The sequence below is a fragment of the Nelumbo nucifera genome, chromosome 2 (assembly GCF_055504915.1).
Source record: "Nelumbo nucifera cultivar China Antique chromosome 2, China Antique-T2T, whole genome shotgun sequence".
NCBI lineage: Eukaryota > Viridiplantae > Streptophyta > Magnoliopsida > Proteales > Nelumbonaceae > Nelumbo > Nelumbo nucifera.
The window spans coordinates 72,351,736-72,366,844 of NC_142650.1; the positions used below are offsets into that span (position 1 = coordinate 72,351,736).

Consider the following 15,109-nt stretch of genomic DNA (forward strand, 5'->3'; position numbering starts at 1 on the left):
GCCCTTTGGATTGAAAAATGCTGGGGCAACCTTTCAGTGACTTGTGAATAAATTGTTTGAGCCATTGATTGGCAGAAAAATAGAATGCTATGTAGACGACATGGTTGTCAAGACCCAATTTTCGCATGATTTAATACAAGACTTGCATTCAGTTTTCGAAATTTTACGTAAATTTAACATGAAATTGAACCCCAATAGGTGTGTCTTCGGTGTTACCTCGGGTAGATTCCTGGGATACATCATTAACCGGCACGACATTGAAGGCAACCCAGACAAAATAAAGGCCATCCTAGACATGAGATCACCCCGAAAACTGAAGGAGGTTCAGAAGCTGAATGGCCGAATAGCTTCTCTGAGCCGCTTCATGTCCAAGTCGGCAGATCGCTGCCTGCCTTTCTTTAAGGCAATTAAGAGCAAAGGTTTTGAATGGACCGAAGAGTGCCAGCTCGCATTTGACGAGCTCAAAAAGTACCTCGCTAGTATACCGGTCTTAACCCGGCCCGAGGAGGGTGATGTTTTAGAGCTGTACCTCTTGGCAAGTGACGAAGTGGTCAGCTCGGTATTGATAGAAGAGGTAGATCGGGTCCAACGACCTATCTACTATGTTAATAAAGTATTGCAGGGAGCAAAGACAAGATATCCAGAGATAGAAAGGCTGGCCTATGCACTAGTCATTGCAGCCCGGAAGCTCCGTCCATACTTCCAAGCTCACACTGTCATTGTCCTCACCAACAAACCTCTGAGGCAAGTTCTACTCAAGCACGAGGTCTCCGATAGACTAACAAAGTGGGTCGTTGAGCTCAGCGAGTACGACCTCCAATACAAGCCGCGAACTGCTATCAAGGCCTAAGCCTTAGCAGACTTCGTCGCGGAATGCACTTTCAGCTCTGAAGTCCCCAGGCCGATCGAGCACGAGGCCCCCAGTTTGGGCGAGCCCGAAGTTCCTAGGCCGATTGAACTCGAGCACCGTGAGGTAGCAACCAGTGCGGCATCTCTCCCAATTAGGCCAAGTGCAAACTGGGATGAGGAGCCCTAGATCCTTCACGTAGATGGCTCGTCAAACCAGTAGGGTAGCGGAGCCGGAACCATTATGTACGGCCCAAGCGGCACGAAACTGGAGTACGCACTACGCTTCGAGTTCGCGGCATCCAACAATGAAGCGGAGTACGATGCGTTAATAGCCGGGCTAGCTCTAGCCAAGGAAGTGAAAGCCAAGTATATCGTCATCTGTAGTGATTCCCAACTTGTGGTCAATCAAGTCACAAGCGAATACGAAGCTCGCGAACCAACCATGATCGCCTATTTAGCGAAAGTAAGAGAGGCCCTACTCAACTTCTAGTCACACTTCATCAAGAAAATCCCGAGATTGGAGAACGCTGAGACCGACACCCTGTCCCGGTTAGCCAACACCAGTGATAATACCATGAGAACCGTTTACATAGAGAACCTGCCTTGGCCTAGCATTCTCGGGGGGGGGGGGGAGGGGCAGAGGAGGTCGCTCCTGTCGTTCAAGCAGAGCCAAGCTGGATTGATCCGCTCGCGAGCTTCCTGCTACACGGGACACTCCCTGCAGATCACAATGCCGCCAGAAGGGTAGAGCGTCAGGCGGCCAAATATGTCATGATAGATGAATGGCTGTACCAAAGATCTTACACGCTCCCCTACCTGTGCTGCTTGCGACCTTCTGAAGCCGAGCTCGTGCTCCGCGACACCCATGAGAGCATGTGCGGCGGACACTTGGGGGGCAGGGCCCTCGCCCAAAAAGCGCTACGACAGGGGTACTATTGGCCAACAATGATAGCAGATGTGATCGAGCTCGTCAGGAAGTGTGACAAGTGCCAAAAGCACGCCAATATCCACCATCAACCTGCCGCCGATCTGAAGTATCTCACCAGCCCGTGGCCTTTTGCACAGTGGGGAATCGATATACTCGGACCGTTTCCACCAGCAACAGGCTAGAGGAGGTTCTTAGTGGTAGCAATTGATTATTTCACTAAGTGGGTAGAAGCCAAACCTCTCGTAACAATCACAGCCCGTAACGTACAGAACTTCTTTTGGAAAGGTATAGTGCTCCGCTTTGGGCTACCTTGGGTATTAATCTCTGGCAATGGTAAGCAGTTCGAGGACATTAAATTCCAGAACTGGTGCCAAGACATGGGAATTCGACAGAACTTTACCTCAGTCGCACACCCTCAAGCAAACGGCCAAGCGGAAGTCACGAATAGAGCTATACTCCGCAGACTGAAGGCATGCCTGGACCGAGCTAAAGGACTATGGGCAGACGAGCTACCCAGTGTTTTATGAGCTTATTGGACCACAGTGAAGATCGCTACAGGCGAGACTCCCTTCAACCTCACCTATGGCACTGAAGCAGTCATCCCAGCTGAGATCGAGGTCCCCTCGTTACGACTAGAAGCGTACGATGACAAGGCAAATGAAGACGAGCTACGCACCAACCTTGACCTCCTTGATGAAGTACGGGACCTTGCATATATTAGGACCGCGGCCTACCAGTAGAGAGTAGCTCGGTACTATAACGCTAGGGTCAAGAAGTGGAACCTCTGCGTTGGCGACTTGGTTCTTCGTAAAGTTATGGTGCCTGAGCCCGGTGTTGGTAAGCTCGGGCCAAATTGGGAAGGACCCTATTGACTAAAGCGGGTGCTCGGGGAAGGAACATACGAGCTTGAAACCCTAGAAGGGAAACAAGTACCTCGGGCATAGAATATTATCAACTTAAGGCAATATTACCTATAAACTACTGAGTAGACCAAGAGTCACTCCCAGAGCCTAAGGGCCAAAATGCTGAGCTAACGTAGACCTTGGCGCGATAAGACCCAGTCGCCTCTATGGCATAGGCGAACTACTGAGTAGACCACGAGTCGCTCCCAGATCCTAAGGGCCAAAATGCCGAGCTAACATAGACCTCGGCACGATAAGACCCAGTCGCCTCCATGGCATGGGCGAACTCCAAGAGTGGACTATAAATCACTCCCTCAGCCTAAGGGCTAAAACGCCAAGCTAACTAAGACCTCGGCACTATGAAAGACCTAACCGTTTCGTTGGCAAAGGCTAAGTATTAATACCGAAGGCATAGGCAGCTCGGGCATGAGCCCTATGAAGCGTAGCCTGCCTCGGTATTCTAGTTGAGCCCGATAAGGGACAACCCACGTCAACTTAACCTAGGTGCATATAGCTCGGGCTTACTATGATAACCACCTCGGGGTATACCATAAAACTACCCCAAGTATGGAGGAACAGCTCGGGGTAACAACTACCAAAAAATCCTACTCCGTGTATGTAGCTCTAACAGCTCGAGTGATAAAGTCGCTTTGGCAGAAAGTAAAGAGCACGCAATACTTAGCAGAAAAAGATAAAACATTTCATTACTAACTTTTATAAACAAAAACCCGGGCTTAACAGCCCGGGAGAAGTTCAATAAAAACAAATAAAAAGCAGGGCCCAACCGCCCAAGAGAGTTCATCAAAAAACAAGAAAGAAATATTTAAAACCGGGTTCAAACACCCGGGAACCACCAGAATCCATTCAGAAAAAAGAAAAAGAAGAGCAACAACCGGCCTCAAGGATCCACCGCCTCCACAATCTCGTCGTCCTCCGGAGAGTTAGGCTCCTCTTCCTTTGCCAAGTCCATCCTTGGATCCAAACCCTTCATTGTTATGCCCTCAAGGTTGAGCCCGGAGAACTTCTTCCGGACCAGTCAGTGGCAGAGTTTAAATCCAGAATGGTAGGAGCTCGAGCTGTACTCCACCTGGAGGTCGTGGTACTCCTGGGAGTCCTTGAAGTCCCACACCGCCTTAGCTCGCTCAGCCTCCACCATGGTGTCGAAGTTCTGAGTCCGATCCTGAAGCGTGAACTCCAAGTCCCAGACCTGCTGGCGTAGAAGCTCCCTCTCCGCTGCCACCCTCGACGACTCCTCCCAGTAGCGAGCGCTCTCCTTAGATAGCTGGGCGATCTGTGCCTCCTAGTCCCGGATGAGCAGTTCCTAGGCCTCACTCCCCTTTCGAGCCTGAACGACTTCACCTCGGGCTCGATAGAGCTCGCCCTAGAGCTTCTGCACAGTTGACCTTTGAGCGAGAGCGTCACCGGAGTGAATGTTGGTCTGGAGGGCCATGGCGTAGATGGCGGAGTTCACCTGCCAACAAAAGGCCGAGGTCAAAAGAAAAGAGAAAAGAAAAAAGAAGAAGAAGAAGGGAAAAGTAGCCACTTACCACCATGCAGTGAGTGGAGGCTAGTTTGGCGAGCTACTTGGGGTCCATCCCTCCCCAACTGGCGACCTCCTCGTGGGAGACCGCCTTTCGGCTCCTTCGCGAAGCCACAGTGAAGTCGGTGACGCTTTCCCACCCTCTAGTAGGAAACCGCGGGAAAGCGAAGGGGTGGGACTACTCAGGCGGAGGGAACTGCCCTTGTGCTGGGACCTCGTGCTCTTCTGCGCCACCTTCCGTTGCTACTCCCTCGAACGGGACCGGTGGGACCTCAGGCGGTGGAGGAACGAAGGTTGGGTCAGTAGCCTCGAACTTAGCGCTCCCGAAAGTGGAAGCTCGGTCAGGGCGCAACCTCTTCGCCCTACGCTTCTGGTTGCTGGACAGAAGGTGACACACATCTACAGCAGACATGATGGCTGCCAAAAATCACAAGGCATTAGTCCAGTAAAAAAAAAAAAATTTTACAAGGCATTGCGCGACCTAAAAGGCAACCTACTAGGGCTCAGGCCGGCCTGCGCGAGCTTGTCTTCGGTCAAGTAGTCCGACCAATGGAAGCCAACCGCTGCCCAGAATTGCAGCATTTCTCGAACTTTGGGAACCAAGTCAACACCCGAATCTTGGATGGCGGCCCTCTAGTGAGTTGGGAAGGGCCACCCTTCGGGGTTGCGAACTACAAAATAGTTCCACTTACAGGCCGGGATCCTGTTCGACAGCTCGTGCAGGAGCTTGAAGCCGGGACGGGGAAAAAAATAATAGGAGTGCCTTTCTGGAGGCGCTCTGGGGGAAGCATTCTTGATGGAAAGGATGGTGGAGAAGATGTCGAGGTTAAGAGAAAGACGGTATTCATAAAATAAAGAAATTGTCCCAACTACATTTCGGATTGAGTTGGGGTGAAGCTGGTCTATAGTAACGTTAAAATGGTTTAAAACCTCCACTATCAGAGGATGCAGAGGAAGACGGAGGCTAGCGATGAGCTGCTCCTAGAAGATCACAATCTCATCGTGACCGTGTTCCCAAGGGTAGTCACCGGATGGGAGACTATAGATGAGGTTTCTAGGGAGGTTAAATCGAAAAACCAAGGTCCTAAGTCTCTCCATCGACATGGAGGAAGGACCAAAGCTATCTGGCTCTTTGCCCCGGGAGGTGGAAGCCGTCTCGTCGGAGGCCTCCCGAGCCTCTAGAGCCTGCCCCCAAGCTCCCCCTGAGCTCGAGGGGGCATCATCTTGGTTACCGCCCTGGGGAAAGACGTTGTACGGATACCCAGACATACTGACAAAGTGATAAGACTCACCAGGGAAGAGATGAAACAAAAAGACGGTGTGAACAGGAGAAGAGCTCAAGCAGCTAGGTGAAGGCGCGACCTCAGAATCTGAAGGCAAGGCAAGTTGGCGTGTAGGAAATGAGGCCTGGGGCCCTCCTATTTATAGCAACTGTGCCCACAAACCGACGGCTCAAATTAAGGCGAATCTGACGGTTCGCAGTCAAGCTGACCGCACGTCTTCTGAAACTGAAATGTGACTGGCTGCACGTCTTCCATGATTAAGGTAATGTCGGCTACACGACTTCCGGAGGTGAGAGTCGTTTTCGCGCGCTTTTTGGCGTTCGAAAAGTCCAAAAGTCGTCTGACATCCGCGTGTGTATTTAATGCGATTGGTCAATCAAGTTTGAATTTCAGGTCAAATCCACCCGTCACACTCCATGAACTCCTCGTGCCAAAGTGGAATCCTTAGCCCGAGGAGTGGAGGGCAATTGATGGAGGGTGATTTGACCCGACCTCCTAAGAAGGCGACACGTGGACGTGACTCAACATAAGCAACAACTCAGCATGACAGCCTAACTACGACTGAGTAGCGAGTTCGTTAAGGTCCTCGCAGGACAGCTCGCTACATTAAAACTCGCAATGGAATGAACTCGCTACAACGCGAGCTCATGGACCCCGGTATGTGGAAAGGGAATACTCCAAGACAAGTCTATCACAGCTTGCGAGCTGGCTCCCAGCTCGCTCCAATACTTAGGCAAGAAGACTGCCCCAAAGGCAACTTCAGGCGGAATCACCTCGAGACACATCTAGGAGCTCGCTACAAGGCAGTTCGCTATGGGATAGCTCGCTACAGGGCAGCTCGCTATGGGATAGCTCGCTACAAAGCAGCTCACTGTTAAGCGACACGGCGTTCTCAGGAAGCTTTTTATCTTACGACACCGGACCCGTCAGACTACATCACGTCTCCTGATTGACGGCGCAGTCCCTGCCAACCCAGCATACTGCACCCACGTCTCTCAACAGGTGGTGGCGTGTCTGTCTTTTCTGGGTCGTGTCTCTCATCCGATTGGGCAGTACTCTGCAATAGTTACCAGCACAGCCCTGGCAAATAACGGCTGCAACAGAGAGCCAGTGGCGGTTACGCCCGATTTGACAAGAACATCTGCATTTAAAGGCCCTAGGTAGAAAGGGCAAAAGTATCTTGTATCTTGAATTAACCTTGAATTTACTGATCTAGCGTTATCTGCACTCTTAGCTCTCTTTGCATCCTTTACAACTCTTTCGAGTGTTCTAACTTAAGCATCAGAGTATTCCCACCGGGTGAACTCCCCAGGAATCCTTCACCTTCTTCTTCTCAAATACCGTCCGTCGCCAGTTAAGAGCCAAGCGTCCTCCAGCTAAGAGTGTCCAGATCGCGCAACATCAGATTCTTCCACTTTCTCTTGCATCATACTTCTCCACCAAGCATTTAGTATCCCCCTTCATGCCTTTCTAATTTTTTAGCAATTTGGGGTCCAATTTTCTCCATATTTACCTGTTTTGCTATTATGCAATATTTTTTATCAGGAGTTATTTTGGTTGTAATTCTATTTAAGAGAAGAATCCACAAGAAAATATTGATTTTTTTTCTAGACAGAATAATTTTTTATTTCAGGTATTATATTTTGGTTGTAATTCTCCCCAAACAATTCCATCTCTTGAGGACATACTTCTCTTAATTTTGTCTGATCCCAACAATTATTATCTGGTTTTACTTGGTGAATGACTTTTTGTTGTAGCAAAGCTTGAGTCCATTCTCTGTCACTGACTACATCGTGGGCCTATCAATTGGACCCACATTATGCCATATTTTAGGTTAACTTTTTTGTTGATTAATTTTCTTCCATGCCCCAAGAGACCAAAGATGCGGTTTTATGTTCTAAGAATCCCTCCTTTTTTAGATATTTCTTTTGTACAACGTGACAACTGAGCCCAGAGGTTATGATTTTGGCAGGCCTGACTTGGAACATTTTTCTTAGTCCTAGCCCTCCTTCATTCTTAACAATACAGACTGTTCTCCAGTTTATAAGAGCAAAGGTCTTATGGTTTTGGCCGAAACATATCGATAGTTTAAACCTAAACCTTGGCAACAACTATCCAATAGCACCGATTTCTCAAAGAGAATCCATCAAATACGTCGTGTAATAATGTAACCACATTAAAACAAGAAGAAAAAGAAACGTGAAAGAAAAATAAAAAATCTATACTGAGTGTAAATTAAATGTGAGACTACACACCAAAGAGCCAAGGAAAAGGTTTGAAATGCCCCAACAAATGAAAGAACCCAAAAAAAAAAAAACAAAGGATCTATTTTGTGTGGTTAAACAGTGTAGAATGGACATCTAACAATTAGTTTCTCTGATGGGTGGACCAAGGTACTCAACTCCATCCATCAAGTCCTCGGGCATCTCGATCTCTTCCAACCATCCATAAGAACTTCCTCTCTCCTTGGCCTCTTCTTCTCCATCTCCATCTGGAAATATGAAAGGGAAGAAAATAACATTAGCATTTTGACCGACATTTCAGTCAGGCTTATGGCTTAGAGTATATAAAATTTTTACAAGCATCCAAGTTCCCTTCCCTTTCTTCTTCCTAGTAATACAAGGAATTAGAGGCATTCAGATATCCTACCCACTTGCAAATTCAAAATATCCTGCAGCTGTGGTGTCCTATGGGTAGGTGTGAAGAGGATTCTTGTGGGTACTGCTCCTAGATATACCTTGATTCAATTCTTGAACCCCTATAGGTACTGGTACAGCTGCTCCTATAGGCTGACAAGAGTGAGAACAGAGGTTTATTTCTACCTCAGTAAAATGAAACCACATTGTTTCCCAGCATCTAAAACCTCATGGAACATTCATCATGATTCATGAGGTTTATTTCAACCAAATGGCAGTGGAAGATATAGTATTGGAAATGGGGTATACCACTCTCCATTTTCTTAAGATCCTAGGCGCAGATACAGATACGAGGATCCCATTTACCATTCTCATACATTATGCTTCTATATCTAGTTTATGAATCCAAGTGTCATTTCTCAATGCCAATTAAACTATATATAACTCAAGTATCAACTCTGACACAAGTACATTAGGCAACTATGGAACTAAACCACAAATCACCATTATTTTGCTTACCCGAGTGGCTGGAGTAAGGAAAATCCTTGTAGTAGTTGCAATCTCGGCCATCTTCTTTCGAATAAGGAGGGCCAAGCACATCAAGAACTGCACATGGTGTTAGAGCTGTGAATTCGTGGATGTTGCCTCCAGATGTGGGATACAAAACAGATGTATTGCATGGCGCTGTGAACACTGCATTGGCCTTCAACCTCGCCAGTCTAACTGCAAATTGATGCTACAATTGTTAAAGATAACAAGCCTTTACGTATGTGTATATAAGGTATATGAGAGAGAGAGAGCTAACCACTGGTTGAGGGTCCAGGTTCCTCTAATTTGTCAGAATCAGCCCAATCATATGACTTGATGTGCATTGATCCTAAGAGAAGCTTGCTAAAAACAGTCATCCCAGGGTGGTTATGAAGCGGGATGACAGCAGTCTGGGGAAGAAAGAAGATGCACAACTGCAAATAGGAAAGGTAAACAAAGAAATAAGGCTTTGAGTTGGTACTGATCTTGGAAAAAGTGAAGACACAAACTAAAAAATTTTCATCAAACTGGTAGTTGAATTGTAAACATCTCTCTCTCAGACTTTGGTCTGGAAAATTGACCCAAAATTTAGATATGGACATGGACCATATAGCAGAACTGCCAGTAACTGATCTGCTGTCCTACCATAGTTGTAAAGGCATTCATTACCTAGGCACCTTCGCCTGAACACCATCTATGAGATTAGGCACCCGTCCAGGCAAAAGAAAATCACAAGGAAAGAACCTTATTGTAATATTATTGCTATAGCTACATTACTATGTGTTAATAGTTAATACATCCTATATTATGTATTTTATTCATACTTGGTTTAAAAGTTTTACCGTTGAAACATAAAAGATCCATGTTTTTTAATAACAGAGAAAAAGAATTAAAGAGAAGGGTAGAATGCTTTTTTCTTTTTTATACTCTCTTATGTTAGAACAAAGGACTTTGCCCCTTCTTTTTCCCTTTCATTGCGCCCTAAAAAAATTTCTATGACGTATTAAATTATAAGCTTCTTTTGCTGTCAATAATTTGTTAAAATGCAATTGCTCTTTTAAATGCTGTTATAGTGTTGCATTTGAAATATTGAATTAATTGATTTAAAATATAGTCTTTTAGACATTATGGTTTTTTAATTTACATGCAAGCAAATTGGCATACAAAGTTAGGAATTAACCTAGAGGTTTTTGTAAAATTCTATCACCTAGGTAACCAATCAACTAGCTAGAATTGCCTGGAACCTACAACCATGTCCCTCATTTAAATTTGGAAGAAAGATAATTCTACTAAAGAATAGAATTGGCTGGCCTTACCGAAAAATTTTTGCACTTGTATATGGTTGTGCACATGATTCTTGGAGTTCCCTTAACTTCTCTTCCAGGCTGGAAGAAAAGAAGATCCTTGCTAAGCCCTACATCTTCAGGTTTCATTCTGTCTGCAACATTAGACAAAAACATTTATGTCAGCCTTCCTTGTACAAAAGAACATGAACTTTAAGAACACAATCATCCAGTCAATGTTTTAAAACCCAGTCCAAGGTTGAACTGTTCTTCAATTCAAGCATCCAGGTATAAGGGTCAACCCATGATATCATCAACATAAAAACTTTAAAGAAAAAATAATATAAAAACCTGGTAACCGACTGAATAGGCCAATGGTTCAAGGCTTCAAGCATTTTCGTTGATGAGTGGTGGACTGAGTCAATGGGATTTTGTAAAATAATTGAAACACTTTTTACATAGAAAAACATCAGAGAAGCAGACTTTCCTTTTGAATCACTACACTCCACGAGCAAGTCAGTGCGGTTAAAGCATTGCCTAGGCATAAACCAGGTGACTGCCTCAACATTTTGGAGGCTCATTGCTTAAGCAATATGGAAATCTAATTATGCTCCTTGTAAATATGGGACTGAAATACTGTTTATTTGTAACTCAATTTGCATATAGAACTAAAAAATAGGGTTCATAATCCCTATGTGTAATTTCCTTTCAATTAACATGAACTCAATTTGCATTGTACTGTCCTCTTTCTTTTCTTTTTAATTTTTTGGCTGAATGATAAACAAGGGTTAAGCAGATACGCTCATGGGCATACCTATATATCACATTCTGCAACTTGACTGAAAACTTTATACCTGGTGGTGCAAATCATTTGCACTATGCTGTGTTTGGTTGCAATGTGAAATTATTTGCACTGCTGCAAAATCATGGTCATGGTAGTGCAAATGATTTCGGTGCAAATTATTATTTATTTTTATTTCAAAATTTACCTTATTTAGTTTGATTGCAGTACACATGAAGTAAAATAAGACCTGAAGCAGAATAAAGTAAAACCGAAACAAAATTAAACCAGAATTTGCATTCTTTTCATTTGCACTTCCATGCATTTGTACTGGTGCAAATAAAATTGCACTGCAACAAAACACAGCTGAGCAACATCGGAAATCATTATAGGAAGCTAAGAGATCTTAACTACAGAAAGTTGTGTTCTATCTGTCGATCCAAATCAACCACATAAGGATGGCCAACAAGGAACTTTTGATGTAGTTTTCAGCTCTACAACTATGATAAGTTCTTAAGTCAAAGAATGAGAATTCAAGCAATTCCTAATTCTAACTAATAGGTGAAAAGGAAATTGCGAATGTCCATTATTACTACATTCCTGAATTAGTAAGTTGGAAAAGAAGAAGAAACAATCAGCAATTTATAACCCCACTTTGTTAGGAAAAAGAATTTGCAGACATTCATTACAAAGAAGGGTTCATTTGTCATTCTACAATAGCATTTAAAACACTTCTAGATTCCTTTTACAGACCACTACATCACAAGTGTATCTGGACGCTGTGCAAGGAAAGGGAGAGATGAAAAGGAAACTGCAAACGCCCATCATTACTAATTTTCTTAATTAGTAAGTTGGAAAAGAAGAAGAAATAGCCAGCAATTTATAACCTCGCTTTGTTAGGAAAAGAAATTGCAGACATTCATTACAAAGACAGGTTCATTTGTCATTCCACAATAGCATTTAAAACACTTCTAGATTCTTTTTACAGATGACTGCATCACAAATGTATCTGGACGCTGTAAAAAAGGAAAGTGAGAGATGACAGGATGAATATATTAATGAATATGTCCACTGCAGATAATGGGTTCTCTGTCTTTCCTTATATATATATATATATTAAAAATCCCCTTACTAGATTTTTTTCCCTTCTTCCTTTCTGCAAGCGGGATTCAGAAAGAACACAAACAAGTTGCACTAATTTCCTGTTCTCAGTAAAGGAAAAAGAGGAAAGAAAAGAAAACTGATACTTCTACAAATAAAAGATAGACCCAATCCAATTCCAACCTACTGCACCATGATGAAGTACTGAAGTTTGGCTTAGCATTTCAAGACATTTATGAATCAGCGAGATAAGTTCAGTTTGGTTAGAAAGACACGCTTGAACGCAATTTTGAACAGAAAGTATATCCAGAAACGGGCAATTCATCTATCCTAATAAATGTATACGTGCTTTTCTGCTATAATGTATTCGTCAGACAATCCAGCGTGCTCAACCTCTGCTATTGAGCTCTGATCTGAGAGCCAAGCATCTCAGACAAAACTTCCCGATCCCATCACATACAATCAAACAACACAAACAAGAGAAATCTTTGTTTGGCCAGGCAATTCTACAAACGTTTCCGAGCTAAACACCCAAAACCAAGACCAAAAGTCGAAAAGAAAAAAAACAAAATCATGACTCCAACGAATAAGGAGCGAATTGGCAAGACTTACTGAGAATGTGGCACAGCTTCTGCACATCTCGAGGCAGAGGCACGGTTCCAGGACCCTTGAACACCTCCCGGCACGACAAGAACAGCTTCTGCAGCACGCGACGACGCTTGGGTCTCATGCATTTCTTCTTCTTCCTAATCATCTTATTATTCGGACGCCCAACCTTGTCCCTCTTATTCTCGACGAACCCTGCCTCAATTGTCATCATCAAACCAGAACGTACTATCCCTATCCCACCACTTCCTCTCCAAAAACACCCACAAACCCACACACCAAACACCCCGAATTCCAAAACCCACAACCCCTTTACTATTCTCTATCCTTCATCCAAGACGCACGAACCAAATTCTCCGATTTCCTTCAGATTCTATGCGGCTGAAGAACCTTCCTCCTCTTGTATTCTTCTGATCCAGAAGCTGTAGATAAATAATCCAGAAGCTATAGATAAATGATCCAGAGGAGTTGGGATTTGCTGTCCAAATGATAAAAATGTACGGAGACTTTAGATTATATAACCAGAGCTGGAGAAGAAAACCAGGGGCCATGAGCTTGTCCGAGAAAGAGAGAGAGAGAGAGAATTATCTCAAAGAGGCCAGCGAGGAAGGCCGTCCCACTCGGCCACTCTCCCGTTGAAAATTTTTTCGAAGCTGTTTTCCCTCCCGCCCCCAATATTTTCTTGACCCGTCCCTGGTTTTGAGACCGGTTCGTAATATTACCAAATTGCCCCTCGCAGCCTACCAAGATTTTATTCCCCGCAAGTCGCAACGTGTTGTGTGGCCCCACCAATTCAACGCCGGAGCCTGGGTGGGATCAGTACGATGGGGGCATTAATGTAAAATTACATCTTTCATTGACCGAAACTACCCCTGTTCGGGTTAGGTTTGGCAGCATCAGACAAGGAGGAGTTCTGTACGAGGGTAGTACTACAGAATGTTGCCGGTCCGATCGGGTCCAGTAAAAGCGGAGTCGTCATCCCCTCGTACACGTGGTGCTCAATAAGATCATTTGCGTTGTGGGTCCCGGGTCGGTCTGACGACGTAAGGGAGAAAAAGACGGGACTCCGGAGGGAGAAGACAAGGTCAGCGGATCTGGCGGTTGGTGTGTCCGGGAACCGAATACCTGGTGGGACCCACAGGGTTTAGTTGGTTGATGGTTAAAGGAAAAACAGTGTGCGCGCGCAGGATGCTGAAAATACCCTGGGGTTCCGGAAAGGTGAGCCCAAGGGTACTTTAGACAACTAACAGTTATGTGTCGTGTCTTCATGCGACATCCACGTTTTTTTGTGGTTAGCCACGTGTCCGAATCGGTCTTCACGCAGATATCCACTTGTGGCAGAAATTTGCACGTGACTATTTGATTTCCTCTAGAAGATAAGTGATGACGTGGCACGTGCTTTGCATTATTAACTGTCAATTGCATGCATACTACAATCCAAATCCACGTGGTCGCCATCTCCCCTCGGTTGCCGTATCTTAGTATCAGAAATGATGAAATGTGACAAAATACAGAGAAAATTGAATACATCATATTTGCTACCAGTAGATTCGCATCTAACGGTGAGGGTTGAGCAATTTGGAGATACTTTTCCGAAATCTAATCTAGACATTACACCGGTTAGTATTGTATTTCACGGTTTTCAGAATATAACTTGTATTATTGATGGATCCCACAAAAGATTCCAAATGGAAAGTCGGTGGGTAGACTTCTGTTGGAAAGACACGTGGCAGAGTATCGTCCTTATAACTTCTGATGTGTCAAAATCAATGTCTGAGAAGGGACCATTATCAGGGTCTACAGCGGAACATGGTACTTCCCACTTTAGCCCGTCCAATGAAAGGGGTTTTGATGGGGCCCACCAGAGGATGAGGAGGATAACGTATTTTATCAGGGCCCACCTGAAATCATTGGATCAAGGGAGAATTTGTTGGCTTTGATGAAATATTCTAATCCAACGTTAATATTTGGAAGGTGCAGTTGTGAGCATACGTGTAAAGCACAATCCAACAACCGAGATCGGCTTCCATCAGGGCAAACCTGTGCCCACACCGATCTAACAGCTTTTCCCAACAATATCTGCCCTGGTAGTTGGGTGGCAAATGTTCATGAACCAAACAAAATATTATCATGATAATGGGTTTGGAGACACGTGGCCTTTATAGATAAGTGGGCCCTATAGTTTGCCTCTAATGAAAAATAGGGACCCGGTCCAAACGAATCCTACTCAATCATTTTTTTAGGATTTTCAAGATTAGAGTTATCCGATGTTAATGCTTTTAGGCCCGTTGGTTTTTTGGGAAGTTATTTATTTAAGTGTAATTGTATTTATTCATGTTATTTTATTTTTTAGGTAAATAAGATAATGATATTAAAAGGTAATTTTGTTTCATTTAATTATTGACAACTTTCGCAGGTGGGTAAAAAATGGGTATTACTAGAAAAAAATTCCATCGATTCCACATTAATCTAAAAAAAGAATATGAATCCCCTTTTAGTCTAAAAAACGAATGAACCATTAATTGGATTTTCAAGATTAGAGTTACCTTTGGGTTTTATACATTGAGAGGAGCATTTCAGTCCCACAATAATTTGGGTAGCTTTTGTTAATTATAGGGGTGCAATTTGGGTGGGCTCAGTCCAAGCCTGAATCGTTCCAATTCGGAATTTTA

The 15,109-nt window shown here is 44.3% G+C and overlaps 1 protein-coding gene across 2 annotated transcripts in view; it reads right to left on the reverse strand.

The window, feature by feature from the left end:
- LOC104604136 (plant cysteine oxidase 2-like) overlaps positions 1-13,086 on the reverse strand; it is a 30,884-nt gene extending 17,798 nt beyond the window's left edge. The window contains exons 1-5 of one of the 2 annotated variants that reach the window (XM_010268378.3): positions 12,444-13,085; positions 9,983-10,104; positions 8,944-9,100; positions 8,658-8,861; positions 7,703-7,993 (exon numbers count right to left, since the gene is read on the reverse strand). In XM_010268378.3, coding sequence (XP_010266680.1) covers positions 7,863-7,993; positions 8,658-8,861; positions 8,944-9,100; positions 9,983-10,104; positions 12,444-12,651 — 822 coding nt within the window. In that variant the 5' untranslated portion in view covers positions 12,652-13,085 and the 3' untranslated portion in view covers positions 7,703-7,862. Of the gene's footprint in view, positions 1-7,702; positions 7,994-8,657; positions 8,862-8,943; positions 9,101-9,982; positions 10,105-12,443 lie in introns of those variants that run through there. The other variant, XM_088898041.1, reaches the window with a different exon arrangement.
- Positions 13,087-15,109: the final 2,023 nt, after the last annotated feature.